Here is a 14213-nt window from a genome sequence, read left to right on the forward strand (position 1 = left end):
GGCTTGATCCACCTCAGCCTCTTCCAGAGCAGCCTGGAGCTCCAGCTTCTCGGCGTCCAGCTGTTTCCGGACCTTCTCCAGCTCGTGGATGGATTTGTTGCCAGCGCCGAGCTGCTCCGTGAGGTCCGAGATCTCCTCTGCCCAGGTGAGACCCCGTCAGACCCCGTGGGAATGGGTGGGGAACGCCCCGGTGGGCAGAGGGACCCGTGGTGTCACCTTGGAGATTCTTGTTCTCCCTCTTGAAGGTCTCCAGGTGCTCCAGGGACTCCTCGTAGATGTTCCTCAGCTTGAAGAGGTCAGTGCTGAGGGCCCTGGCCTCCTTCTGGGATGCCTCCAGCTCCGTCTGCGACTCCTCGAACTTCTGCTTCCACTCGGCCAACACCTGGGGACAGCCAGGTGTCACCATGCACCCACCTGGCCCCACCCAGCCACCCCCAAGCGGCCACACCTGCCCACCTTGTCAAAGTTCCTCTGCTTCTTGTCCAGGGCGGCGGCAGCCGCGTTTGACCGCTCCACGTCGGCCATCAGGTCCTCGATCTCGTTCTGCAGCCGGTGCTTGGTCTTCTCCAGCGAGGAGCATTTGGCGTTGACGGCCTCCACGGCCTCCTCGGCCTCCTGCAGCCGCTGCGCCAGCTTCTTCCTGCCCCAGGGACCACCTGGGGTCACCCGTGGGCCAGGTGGGGCCACTCGAACCTTCTCCCACCCGTGGGCCAGGTGGGGCCACTCCCACCTTCGCCCACCTGGCTGAGGTTCTTCTCTGCATCTCCTCTACCATCGCCAGGGCACTCCACCTCCACCAGGACCTTCTTCAGAACATTCTCCCAAGGGTGATCTCCACCCCGGATTCCACAGAAGCTCCACCCACAGGGTGATGACTCCTCCAAACCTTCTCCAGAACATTCTCCAAGGGTGATCTCCACCCCCTGACCCCACAGAAGCTCCACCCATGAGGAGATGACTTAACCTCTAAAACTTCCAAAACCTTCTCCTGTGGATGGTCTCCACCCTGACCCCACAGGAGCTCCACCCATGAGATGACTTATCCTCTAAAACCTTCTCCAGAACCTTTTCCGGTGGTTTCCACCTCCCCAGCCCCACAGAATCTCCATCTATGGGGCAAGATGCACTTAGCCTCCTCCTCCTCCAGAACATTCTCCAGCAGATGGTCTCCACCCCTCTGAGAGAAGCTCCACCCACAGGGTGATGACTCCTCCAAACCTTCTCCAGAACATTCTCCCAAGGGTGATCTCCACCCCGGACCCCACAGAAGCTCCACCCACAGGGTGATGACTCCTCCAAACCTTCTCCAGAACATTCTCCCAAGGGTGATCTCCACCCCGGACCCCACAGAAGCTCCACCCATGGGGCAATAACTCACTTAGACTCCTCCAAACCTTCTCCAGAACATTCTCCCAAGGGTGATCTCCACCCCGGACCCCACAGAACTCCACCCATGATGACTCACTTGGCCTCCTCCAGCTCCTCAGTGCGCTGGATGGCGTCTGTCTCGTACTTGGTCCTCCACTGGGCCACCTCGGAGTTGGCCTTGGAGAGCGAGCGCTGGAGCTCGGCCTTGGCCTCGGTCTCCTCCTCGTACTGCTCCCGCAGCAGGTCCCCGTCGTGCCGGGCCGACTGCAGCGCGTGCGCCAGCGCGTTCTTGGCCTGGTCAGGAGAAGGTGGCACCACCGGGTCCAGGTCACCTGGAGTCCTCTGGGGTGTCTCCGGCTCAGCAAGAGCTGGTCTTCATCACCACAACCCAACCAGATCTTCTGTAGACCAAGCCAACCTTCTCCAGACCAACCCAACCCAACTCTTCTTGGACCTTATTTAGACCAACCCAATCATCCTTGGACCTTCCATAGACCAACCCAAGCTCTTCCTGACCCACCCAACCTTCCCGACACCTTCAGGAGAAGGTGGGACCGTTGGATCCAGGTTGAGCTTCTTAGGGTCTCCAGCTCAGCAGGAGGTGGACTTCATCATCACAACCCAACCAGACCTTTGGCAGACCAACCCAACCTTCTCCAGACCAACCCAACCCTATCTGGACCTTCCATAGACCAACCCAACCCCTCTTTAGATCAATTTAGACCAACCCAATCATCCTTGGACCTACCATAGACCAACCCAAGCTCCTCCAGACCAACCCAATCTTCCCTACAGTTTCAGGAGAAGGTGGGACCTTTGGATCCAGGTCAACTTGATCTTCTTAGGGTCTCCAGCTCAGCAGGAGGTGGTCTTCATCACCCCAACCCAACCAGACCTTCTGCAGACCAACCCAACCTTCTCCAGATCAACCCAACCCTATTTGGACCTTCCATAGACTGACCCAATTCCTCTTTAGATCAATTTAGACCAACCCAATCATCCTTGGACCTTCCATAGACCAACCCAAGCTCTTCCAGACCCACCCAACCTTCCCTACAGCTTCAGGAGAAGGTGGGACCGTTGGATCCAGGTTGAGCTTCTTAGGGTCTCCAGCTCAGCAGGAGGTGGTCTTCATCACCTCAACCCAACCAGACCTTTGGCAAACCAACCCAACCCTATTTGGACCTTCCATAGACCAACCCAACCCCTCTTTAGATCAATTTAGACCAACCCAATCATCCTTGGACCTTCCATAGACCAACCTAAGCTCCTCCAGACCAACCCAACCTTCCCTACAGCTTCAGGAGAAGGTGGGACCATTGGATCCAGGTTGAGCTTCTTGGGGTCTCCAGCTCAGCAGGAGCTGGTCTTGGTCACCCCAACCCAACCAGACCTTTGGCAGACCAACCCAACCTTCTCCAGATCAACCCAACCCTATTTGGACCTTCCATAGACCGACCCAATTCCTCTTCAGACCAACCCAATCATCCTTGGACCTTCCATAGACCAACCCAAGCTCCTCCAGACCAACCCAACCTTCCCTACAGCTTCAGGAGAAGGTGGGACCGTTGGATCCAGGTCAACTTGATCTTCTTGGGATCTCCAGCTCAGCAGGAGCTGGTCTTGGTCACCCCAACCCAACCAGACCTTTGGCAAACCAACCCAACCCTGTTTGGACCTTCCATAGACCAACCCAACCCCTCTTTAGATCAATTTAGACCAAGCCAATCATCCTTGGACCTTCCACAGACCAACCCAAGCTCTTCCAGACCAACCTAACCTTCCCTACAGCTTCAGGAGAAGGTGGGACCGTTGGATCCAGGTCAGCTTGATCTTCTTGGGGTCTCCAGCTCAGCAGGAGCTGGTCTTGGTCACCCCAACCCAACCAGACCTTCTGCAGACCAACCCAACCTTCTCCAGATCAACCCAACCCTATTTGGACCTTCCATAGACCAACCCAACCCCCTCTTTAGATCAATTTAGGCCAACCCAATCATCCTTGGACCTTCCATAGACCAACCCAAGCTCTTCCAGACCAACCCAACCTTCCCTACAGCTTCAGGAGAAGGTGGGACCTTTGGATCCAGGTCAACTTGATCTTCTTGGGGTCTCCAGCTCAGCAGGAGCTGGTCTTGGTCACCCCAACCCAACCAGACCTTCTGCAGACCAACCCAACCTTCTCCAGATCAACCCAACCCTATTTGGACCTTCCATAGACCGACCCAATTCCTCTTCAGACCAACCCAATCATCCTTGGACCTTCCATAGACCAACCCAAGCTCTTCCAGACCAACCCAACCTTCCCTACACCTTCAGGAGATGGTGGCACCGTTGGATCCAGGTTGAGCTTCTTGGGGTCTCCAGCTCAGCAGGAGGTGGACTTCATCATCACAACCCAACCAGACCTTTGGCAAACCAACCAAACCTTCTCCAGATCAACCCAACCCTATTTGGACCTTCCATAGATCAACCCAACCCCTCTTTAGACCAACCCAATCATCCTTGGACCTACCATAGACCGACCCAAGCTCTTCCAGACCAACCCAACCTTCCCTACAGCTTCAGGAGAAGGTGGGACCGTTGGATCCAGGTTGAGCTTCTTGGGGTCTCCAGCTCAGCAGGAGGTGGTCTTGGTCACCCCAACCCAACCAGACCTTCTGCAGACCAACCCAACCTTCTCCAGATCAACCCAACCCTATTTGGACCTTCCATAGACCGACCCAATTCCTCTTTAGACCAACCCAATCATCCTTGGACCTACCACAGACCAACCCAAGCTCTTCCAGACCAACCCAACCTTCCCTACAGCTTCAGGAGAAGGTGGGACCGTTGGATCCAGGTCAACTTGATCTTCTTGGGATCTCCAGCTCAGCAGGAGCTGGTCTTGGTCACCCCAACCCAACCAGACCTTCTGCAGACCAACCCAACCTTCCCTGGACCTTCTACAGTGGAACCCCCTGTAGATGGAACCCCCCTTAGATGGAACCACTGCAGATGGACCCACCTAACCCCACCGGACTGAACCAGTGACCATGAGGGTGAAGGACACCTGTGACCCACCTGGACCCTCCCCAGGTCTTCTCAGCCCCACCAGACCCCACCTTCATCTCCTCCTCCAGCTGTCTCCGCAGGTCCTCCAGCTGCTGGGTGTAGGACACCTTCCCGCGGGTCAGCTGGGACACCAGCGCCTCCTTCTCCTCCAGCTGCCGCGACAGCTCACCTGCACAGGTGGGCGGGGCTTCAGGTGTGGGGTGGGGGGAAGGTGGGGTGGGGGATGGGGGTGCAGCTGTGGGGCGGGGGGCGGGGCCGCCCTGGGTCAGCTCCCACCGTTCTCCGTCTGCAGCTTGGCGCGTTGGGTGTTGGCGTCGTTGAGGACGCGTTGGGTCTCCTCCAGCTTCGCCAAGTGCTCGGCAGCCTGGTCCTCCATGGAGCGCGACACCTTCTCCATGGCCACCTGCAGGGAGGGGCCAGAGGTCGGGGTGGGGCTGGAGGGTGAGGGGAGTGGACACGCCCCATGGCTGGAGGTGTCCAAGGCCAGGCTGGACAGAGCGTGGAGCCACCTGGTCTGGTGGAAGGTGTCCCTGGGGGGATCCACCCAACCCTGCACTCAACCCACCCCAACCACGGGGAGAGTCTTCATTTCAACCCAACTCAGGTCAACTCAACCAGTTGGAGACACTCCAGGTCAACCAGCTGAAGGTTCTTCAAAGCAACTCCACCCAACAAGGTGGACACTCAACCCAACTCAACCAGTTGGAGACCTTCCACTCAACCAGCTGACGGTTCTTCAACATAACTCAACCCAACAAGGTAGACACTCAACCCAACTCAACCAGCTGGAGACTCTCCAGCCCAACCAGCTGAAGGTTCTTCAAAGCAACTCAACCCAACAAGGTGTACACTCAACCCAACTCAACCAGTTGGAGATTCTCCAGCCCAACCAGCTGAAGGTTCTTCAAAGAACTCAACCCAACAAGGTGGACACTCAACCCAACTCAACCAGTTGGAGATTCTCCAGCTCAACCAGCTGAAGGTTCTTCAAAGCAACTCAACCCAACTCAACCAGCTGGAGACTCTCTAGCCCAACCCAGCTGAAGGTTCTTCAACACAACTCAACCTAACAAGGTGGAGGCTCAACCCAACTCAACCAGTTGGAGACTCTCTAGCCCAACAAGCTTCAAAGAACAAAACCCAACAAGGTGAACACTCAACCCAACTCAACTATTTAGAGACTCTCCAGCCCAACCAGCTGAAGGTTCTTCAAAGCAACTCAACCCAACAAGGTGGATGCTCAACCCAACTCAACCAGTTGGAGATTCTCCAGCCCAACCAGCTGAAGGTTCTTCAAAGAACTCAACCCAACCAGCTGAAGGTTCTTCAAAGCAACTCAACCCAACAAGGTGGACGCTCAACCCAACTCAACCAGTTGGAGATTCTCCAGCTCAACCAGCTGAAGGTTCTTCAAAGAACTCAACCCAACAAGGTAGACGCTCAACCCAACTCAACCAGTTGGAGATTCTCCAGCCCAACCAGCTGAAGGCTCTTCAAAGCAACTCAACCCAACTCAACCCAACTCAACCAGCTGGAGACTCTCTAGCCCAACCCAGCTGAAGGTTCTTCAACACAACGCAACCCAACAAGGTGGATGCTCAACCCTGCACTTAACCAGTTGGAGATTCTCCAGCCCATCCAGCTTCAAAGCAACTCAACCCAACAAGGTGGATGTTCAACCCAACTCAACCAGTTGGAGACTCTTCAGCCCAACTTAACCCAACCCAGCCTGGTCCAGTGGAAGGTGTCCCTCTCCAAGGGTTGATGGAACTGGATGATCCCAGGGGTCCTGTCCCACACAAACCATCCCACAATTCCCTGCTGTCCATCTCAACCTCCTCCTACCTTAGACTTGATCAGCTGCTCCACGTTGGCGCTGAGGTCATCCAGCTCCAGCTTGAGCTCGCTCTTCTCCTTCTCCAGCTTCTGCTTGACACGCTGGAGGTTGTCCAGCTGCTCGCCCAGCTCGGCCACGCTGTCGGCGTGTTTCTTCCTCAGCGCGGCCGCCGTGGCCTCGTGCTGCAGCGTGGCCTCCTCCAGGTCCCGCCGCAGCTTCTGGAACTCCGCCTCCCGCTTCTTGTTGAGCTCCAGCTGCGCCGAGGTGGCACCGCCGGCCTCCTCCAGCCGCTCGCTGAGCTCCTCCAGCTCCCGCGACAGCTCCGAGCGCTGCTTCTCCACCTTGGCCCGGCCCGTCCGCTCCGCCTCCAGCTCCTCCTCCAGCTCCTCGATCCGCGCCTGCGCACCAAGAGGGTGCTGGGTTGGGGTCCACCCGACCCCTCCGCTCAACCCAACCCCAGCAGCTTTGGGACACTTGAATCCAACTCAACTCGAGCCCACCCAAGCAGCTGGAGACCATGCAGGTCAACCCAACCGGTTGGAGAGTCAACCCAGCCTAACCAGCTGGAGGTTCTTCAACCCCACCAAAACCGACCCAGCTAAGTGGAGCCTCTTCTACTCAGCCCAACCACCTTGAGACTCTCCAACTCAACCATCAGGTTGCTCTTCAGCCCAACCAACCATCTGGAGGTGCTCCAGTCCAACCCAACGAGACACAGACCCAGCTTCCTCCCCACCTGCAGCTCCTTCAGCTTCTTCTGGAGCTGCAGAGCCAGCGCCTGCTCGTCCTCGATCCTGCTGTTCTGCTGGTGCATCTCAAACTCCTTCCTGTGGAAGAAGCGAGAGAAGGTGAGGCCTCACCTGTGACCCTCAACTGGACCTCACCTGGCAGGGGGATCCAGCCTCACTTCTTGAGCTTCTCCTCCAGCTGCTGCTTGTCATTCTCCAGATCCATGATGTTCTCCTGGGTCAGCTTCAGGTCACCTTCCAGTTTCCTCTTGGCCCGTTCCAGGTCCATCCGGATCTTCTTCTCCTGCTCCAGGGAGCCTTCGAGCTGCGCAGGAACACAAAAACGGGGAAGAACCTCAAGTTCTGCTCATCTTTGCCCCAGAAGTTCCTCAGCAGGGCCTGGGGTGGGACCAGCCACACTCACGTCGTCCACTTGCTGTTCCAGCTTGACTTTGCCCTTAGTCAAGGTGTTGACCTTGTCTTCCTCGGCCTGCAGGTCGTCCAGCGTCTGCTGGTGGGACTCCTGCAGAGCCTTCTTCTCCTTGGTCAGCTTGGCGATGGTCTCGTCCAGCCCCGCCATCTCCTCTGTCAGGTTCTTGACCTGTGGAAGAAGTGTCCAGCCTCCAGCTCAGTGCCGGGGTGGGGCAGAGCTGGGGGAGGTTGATGTTCACCTCATCCAAAAAGGTTGTTCCAATGCAGGAGAGCCCAAAGGACTTTGGGTCTTCTCAATGAGCCCAACCCAACCAACATTGGATCGTCCCAACCTGCCTTGGGTCTCCTCAACCCAAGCTAACAGATCCCAGCCAGCCTTGGGTCTCCTCAACTCAAACCAATACCTCATGTCTTCTCAACCCACCTCAACCATCCTTGATCATCTCAACCCAACCCAACCCAACCCGTTTTATGTCTCACCAACCCAACCCAACCAGCCTTGAGTCTCCTCAACCCAACCCAACAAGGCTGAGCACACTCAAGTCTCCTCACCTCGAGGCCAAGGCCTCTCCCCATCCTCACCTTGTTCTCAGTCGCGTGTTTCTCCTTCTCCACCTTGGCCAGGGTCAGCTCCAGGTCATCAATGTCCTTCTTCAGCTCCGAGCATTCGTCCTCCAGCTTCCTCTTCTTGGCTGTCAGCTCGGCGTTCATCTCCTCCTCATCCTCCAGCCTCTCCGTCAGCTCCTTCACCTTGGCCTCCAGCTGGATCTTGTTCTTGATCAGCTGGTCACAGCGCTCCTCAGCATCGTTCAGGTTGTCCTGCTCCTGTTGGGGCAGAGGTGGCAAGGGAAGCAGGATTGCCCCAGGGGGCGCTGGGGGTGGTGGTCACACCTGTGATGTGGTTTTGGGGTGATCTGACTCACAGCCTGCACTTGGAGCTGGAGGTCGTTCTTCTCCTGCAGCATGGAGACCATCTTCTCCTCCAGCTCCTTCCGCCGCGACTCCGACTTCTCCAGGGCGTCCTTCAGCCGCCCGTACTCCTCCTTCATGTTCTGCTCCAGGAGACCCCGGTCAGGTCAAAGACCCTCATCCAACACACCCCAGACCATCCTGGTGGTGGTGGTGGTCCCACCCTGCCCTGCCCACCCTTCCCACCTGCATCTCCTTCTCGGTCTCCGCGCTCTTCAGCAAGGGCTTGATCTTGAAGTAGAGCTTCATCCACGGCCAGTTCTTCACCCCCATGAAGGCCCGGAGGTTCCACTGGATCACCAGCAGTGCGTCCCTACGAGGAGGAGGAGGAGGAGGACACAGGTGCCACCCCATGCCCAGCCAGGTGACCAGGTGAGCAGAAGGCCCACCCCTGTCTCACCGGCGCTCCACGATCTTCTTGAACTCGATGCGCATGAGCTGCCCCCGCGCCCGCGCCTGGATGCGGGTGATGATGCGGGACAGGCGCTCGTCACGCATCTCCTCCAGCTGGCCCAGGAGCCCTGCCTTGAAGAAGACCTGAGGGGAGGGAGGAGGTGGGGAGAAGGTGGTGGGACCAGGAGGTCCGTGTCCACCTCGGATGGTGGGACCACAGGGAACAGAGAGCATGGGATGTCCCCATGGTGTGTCCAAAGGGGTTGGGGTGGGTGGAAGGACGGGGTGGTGTCTGGGTAGATGAACACGGGTATCATGGGACCAAGAGGTCCGTGTCCACCTTGGATGGTGGGACCACAGAGAACAGAGGCCACGGGATGTCCCCACGGTGTGTCCAAAGGGGTTGGGGTGGGTGGAATTATGGGGTGGGGTCTGGGTAGATGAACAAATGGACACGGTGATCATGGGACCATGAGGTCCGTGTCCACCTTGGATGGTGGCACCACAGGGAACAGAGAGCATGGGATGTCCCCATGGTGTGTCCAAAGGGGTTGTGGTGGGTGGAATTATGGGGTGGGGTCTGGGTAGATGGACAAATGGACACGGGGATCATGGGACCATGAGGTCCATGTCCACCTTGGATGGTGGCACCACAGGGAACAGGCACCACGAGATCTCACCCAGTGGGATCAAACTGGTTGTGGTGGGTTGAATTGTGGGGTGGTGTCTGGGTAGATGGACAGGTGGACGTCTTGATGGACAGATGGACATGGGGATCACGGGACCACAAGGTCCATGTTCACCTCAGATGGTGGCACCACAGGGAACAGAGACAACAGGATGTCCCCACGGTGTGTCCAAAGGGGTTGGGGAGGGTGTAAGGACAGGGTGGTGTCTGGGTAGATGGACAAATGGACATGGGGATCATGGGACCATGAGGTCCATGTCCACCTCGGATGGTGACACCACAGAGAGCAGAGACCACGGGATGTCCCCATGGTGTGTCCAAAGGGGTTGGGGTGGGTGGAATTATGGGGTGGGGTCTGGGTAGATGGACAGATGGACACAGTGATCACGGGACCACAAGGTCCATGTCCACCTTGGATGGTGGGACCACAGGGAACAGAGAGCACGGGATGTCCCCACGGTGTGTCCAAAGGGGTTGGGGTGGGTGGAATTATGGGGTGGTGTCTGGGTAGATGGACAAATGGACACGGTGATCATGGGACCATGAGGTCCGTGTCCACCTTGGATGGTGGCACCACAGGGAGCAGAGAGCATGGGATGTCCCCACGGTGTGTCCAAAGGGATTGTGGTGTGTTAGGACATGGTGGTGTCTGGGTAGATGGACACAGTGATCATGGGACCACGAGGTCCATGTCCACCTTGGATGGTGGCACCACAGGGAGCAGAGAGCATGGGATGTCCCCACGGTGTGTCCAAAGGGGTTGGGGTGGGTGTAAGGACAGGGTGGTGTCTGGGTAAATGGACACGGTGATCGTGGGACCATAAGGACCATGTCCACCTCTGATGGTGGCACCACAGAGAACAGAGACCATGGGATGTCCCCACGGTGTGTCCAAAGGGGTTAGGGTGGGTGGAAGGATGGGGTGGAGTCTAATTAGATGGACAAACGGACACCGGGATCATGGGACCACAAGGTCCATGTCCACCTTGGATGGTGGCACCACAGGGAACAGGCACCACGAGATCTCACCCAGTGCGATCAAACTGGTTGTGGTGGGTTGAATTGTGGGGTGGTGTCTGGGTAGATGGACAGGTGGACGTGTTGATGGACAGATGGACATGGGGATCATGGGACCACGAGGTCCATGTTCACCTCAGATGGTGGCACCACAGGGAACAGAGACAACAGGATGTCCCCACGGTGTGTCCAAAGGGGTTGGGGAGGGTGTAAGGACAGGGTGGTGTCTGGGTAGATGGACAAATGGACACGGGGATCATGGGACCATGAGGTCCATGTCCACCTCGGATGGTGACACCACAGAGAGCAGAGACGACGGGATGTCCCCATGGTGTGTCCAAAGGGGTTGGGGTGGGTGGAATTATGGGGTGGGGTCTGGGTAGATGGACAGATGGACACAGTGATCACGGGACCACAAGGTCCATGTCCACCTTGGATGGTGGCACCACAGGGAGCAGAGACCACGGGATGTCCCCACGGTGTGTCCAAAGGGGTTGGGGTGGGTGTAAAGACAGGGTGGTGTCTGGGTAAATGGACACGGTGATCGTGGGACCATAAGGACCATGTCCACCTCGGATGGTGGCACCACAGAGAACAGAGACCACGGGATGTCCCCACGGTGTGTCCAAAGGGGTTGGGGTGGGTGGAAGGACGGGGTGGAGTCTAATTAGATGGACAAATGGACACGGGGATCATGGGACCATGAGGTCCATGTCCACCTTGGATGGTGGCACCACAGGGAACAGGCACCACGAGATCTCACCCAGTGGGATCAAACTGGTTGTGGTGGGTTGAATTGTGGGGTGGTGTCTGGGTAGATGGACAGGTGGACATGTTGATGGACAGATGGACACGGGGATCACGGGACCACGAGGTCCATGTTCACCTCAGATGGTGGCACCGCAGGGAACAGAGACAACAGGATGTCCCCACGGTGTGTCCAAACAGGTTGGGGAGGGTGTAAGGACAGGGTGGTGTCTGGGTAGATGGACAAATGGACACGGGGATCATGGGACCATGAGGTCCATGTCCACCTCGGATGGTGACACCACAGAGAGCAGAGACGACGGGATGTCCCCATGGTGTGTCCAAAGGGGTTGGGGTGGGTGGAAGGATGGGGTGGTGTCTGGGTAAATGGACACGGTGATCGTGGGACCATAAGGACCATGTCCACCTCTGATGGTGGCACCACAGAGAACAGAGACCATGGGATGTCCCCACGGTGTGTCCAAAGGGGTTAGGGTGGGTGGAAGGATGGGGTGGAGTCTAATTAGATGGACAAACGGACACGGGGATCATGGGACCATGAGGTCCATGTCCACCTTGGATGGTGGCACTACAGGGAACAGGCACCACGAGATCTCACCCAGTGGGATCAAACTGGTTGTGGTGGGTTGAATTGTGGGGTGGTGTCTGGGTAGATGGACAGGTGGACATGTTGATGGACAGATGGACACGGGGATCACGGGACCACAAGGTCCATGTCCACCTTGGATGGTGGCACCACAGAGAGCAGAGACGACAGGATGTCCCCACGGTGTGTCCAAAGGGGTTGGGGTGGGTGGAAGGATGGGGTAGGGGTCCAGAAGGAACAGATGGACATAAGGAGGGACAGATAGACATGGGGACCACGGAACCATGGGTCTACAACACATGAAGGAAGGTGGGGCCACAGGGAACGGGGACCACCTGACCTCACCTTGGTGTGCCCAAACTTGTACTGGTTGTGGTCGATGTCGATGGAGCCCAGGAGCTTCTCGGCGCCCTTGCGGCTGTCGATGAACTGCCCCTCGGGGATGGCTGCTGGGTTCAGGATGCGGTACCTGGGGCCAGAGAGGACATGACCCCCGAGCTCAGCCCCGGTGGGGTTGTCCCCCCTCCCCAAACGCGCTCCGTGTCCCCACCGCTGGCGGAAGTCCCCGTAGAGGATGCGGTTGGGGAAGCCCTTGCGGCAGATGCGGATTCCCTCCAGGACCCCGTTGCAGCGGAGCTGGTGCATGACCAGGGCATTGTCCATCACACCTGGTGGGGACACAGGTGAGGGGTCAGCCACGAGCCACGCCCACGCCCCAACCTGCCATCCCCACCCTCGGCTCACCCGGCTCCTTCCGCTCGTTCGGGACGAGGCAGCGGACAAAGTGGGGGTGGGTGGTCTTGAGGTTGGCCATCAGCTTGTTGAGGTTCTCCTGGGGGAGGGTGACCAATGAGAGAGCAGGGGAGGGGCTGGGGGGTGGTGGGACCACCCTCTACACCAGGGGTTGGTCTCCCCCTGCCCCGCAGCAGATCCAGAGCGGGTCCCTCACCCGGTGCAGGGCTGAGACCGTCTGGAAGGAGGAACCTTTCTTCTTGGCTCCTTTCCCCTTCCCGCTGTCACCGCCTGCGGAGGAGAGCGGTGGGATGAGGTGGGAAAAGGACAACTCCTGTGGGAGCTGTCTTCTTCACCCCTCCATCACCCACCAGAGTCTGCCCCGGCGTAGTTGGAGAAGAGGTGGGCCAAGAGCTTGAGGGCGGATTTCTGGTAGAGCCCCACCACCGTCTCGTTGAGGGGGTCCTTGTTCTTCTCCAGCCAGCCCAGGATGTTGTAGTCCACGGTGCCGGCGTAGTGGGTGAGCGAGAAGTGGGCCTCGGACTTGCCCTTGACGTTCCGTGGCTTCCCGAAGTTGGCCGACTTGCCCAGGTGGTTGTCGTAGAGTTTGGACTTGAAGGTCATGTCCGAGGCCTTGGGGAACATGCACTCCTCCTCCAGGATGGACATGATCCCCATGGGCTGTGGACAAGCAGACCTTGTTGGCCGGGATGGACACCAAGGACAACCCAAAAGGCGCTCTGGGGGCACCTGAGGGGCTCCAATGGGCGGACCCTCCTCTCTCAGCCCCCTGAGCCCCTGGAGGTCCTGGGGGAGGTGGCACCTTCTCGATGAGGTCGATGCAGGCCTGCAGGTCCATGCCGAAGTCGATGAACTCCCACTCGATGCCCTCCTTCTTGTACTCCTCCTGCTCCAGCACGAACATGTGGTGGTTGAAGAACTGCTGCAGCTTCTCGTTGGTGAAGTTGATGCAGAGCTGCTCGAAGCTGTTGAACTGGGGGAGGAGAAGGAGAGATGGGTGAAGGAGTCCATGGGGTCAACTCAACACCCAACAGGACCAACGGAGTCCATGGGGTCAACTCAACACCCAATGGGGTCAACTGGGTCAATAGGGTCATGTCAATATCCAATGGGGCCAACTAAGTCAGTGGGGTCAACTCAACACCCAGCGGGGTCAACTGAGTCAATGAGGTCAACCCAACACCCAGCGGGGTCAACTCAACACCCAATGGGGCCAACTGAGCCAATGGGGTCAACTCAACACCCAATGGGGTCAACTCAACACCCAATGGGGTCAACTCAACACCCAATGGAGCCAACTGGGTCAATAGGGTCATGTCAATATCCAATGGGGCCAACTGAGTCAATGGGGTCAACTCAACACCCAATGGGGTCAACTCAACACCCAATGGGGTCAACTGAGTCAATAGGGACATGTCAGTACCCAATGGGGCCAACGGAGTCAATGGGATCAACTCAACACCCAATGGGGTCAACCCAACACCCAGTGGGGTCAACTGAGTCAATGAGGTCAACCCAACACCCAATGGGGTCAACTCAACACCCAACAGGACCTACGGAGTCCCTGGGGACAACTCAACACCCAATGGGGCCAGCTGAGTCAATGGGGTCAACTCAACACCC

At 57.7% G+C, this 14213-nt stretch overlaps 1 protein-coding gene across 3 annotated transcripts in view; it reads right to left on the bottom strand.

Annotated features, from left to right (window-relative positions):
• The window catches only part of LOC132338813 (myosin-6-like), a 54009-nt gene that overhangs the window by 15941 nt on the left and 23855 nt on the right, over positions 1-14213 (bottom strand). For all 3 annotated transcript variants that reach the window (XM_059868693.1, XM_059868686.1, XM_059868703.1), the window contains exons 14-33: positions 13393-13563; positions 12941-13250; positions 12787-12860; positions 12582-12669; positions 12388-12505; positions 12183-12306; positions 8786-8922; positions 8572-8698; positions 8340-8468; positions 7999-8241; positions 7409-7585; positions 7164-7309; positions 6993-7083; positions 6265-6654; positions 4696-4822; positions 4470-4588; positions 1466-1662; positions 457-640; positions 217-382; positions 13-137 (exon numbers count right to left, since the gene is read on the bottom strand). In XM_059868693.1, the coding sequence (XP_059724676.1) occupies positions 13-137; positions 217-382; positions 457-640; positions 1466-1662; positions 4470-4588; positions 4696-4822; positions 6265-6654; positions 6993-7083; positions 7164-7309; positions 7409-7585; positions 7999-8241; positions 8340-8468; positions 8572-8698; positions 8786-8922; positions 12183-12306; positions 12388-12505; positions 12582-12669; positions 12787-12860; positions 12941-13250; positions 13393-13563 (3243 nt within the window). The remainder of the gene's footprint in view (positions 1-12; positions 138-216; positions 383-456; positions 641-1465; positions 1663-4469; positions 4589-4695; positions 4823-6264; positions 6655-6992; positions 7084-7163; positions 7310-7408; positions 7586-7998; positions 8242-8339; positions 8469-8571; positions 8699-8785; positions 8923-12182; positions 12307-12387; positions 12506-12581; positions 12670-12786; positions 12861-12940; positions 13251-13392; positions 13564-14213) is intronic.

Source organism: Haemorhous mexicanus, chromosome 1, assembly GCF_027477595.1.
Source record: "Haemorhous mexicanus isolate bHaeMex1 chromosome 1, bHaeMex1.pri, whole genome shotgun sequence".
In the NCBI taxonomy this organism is placed as follows: Eukaryota; Metazoa; Chordata; class Aves; order Passeriformes; family Fringillidae; genus Haemorhous; species Haemorhous mexicanus.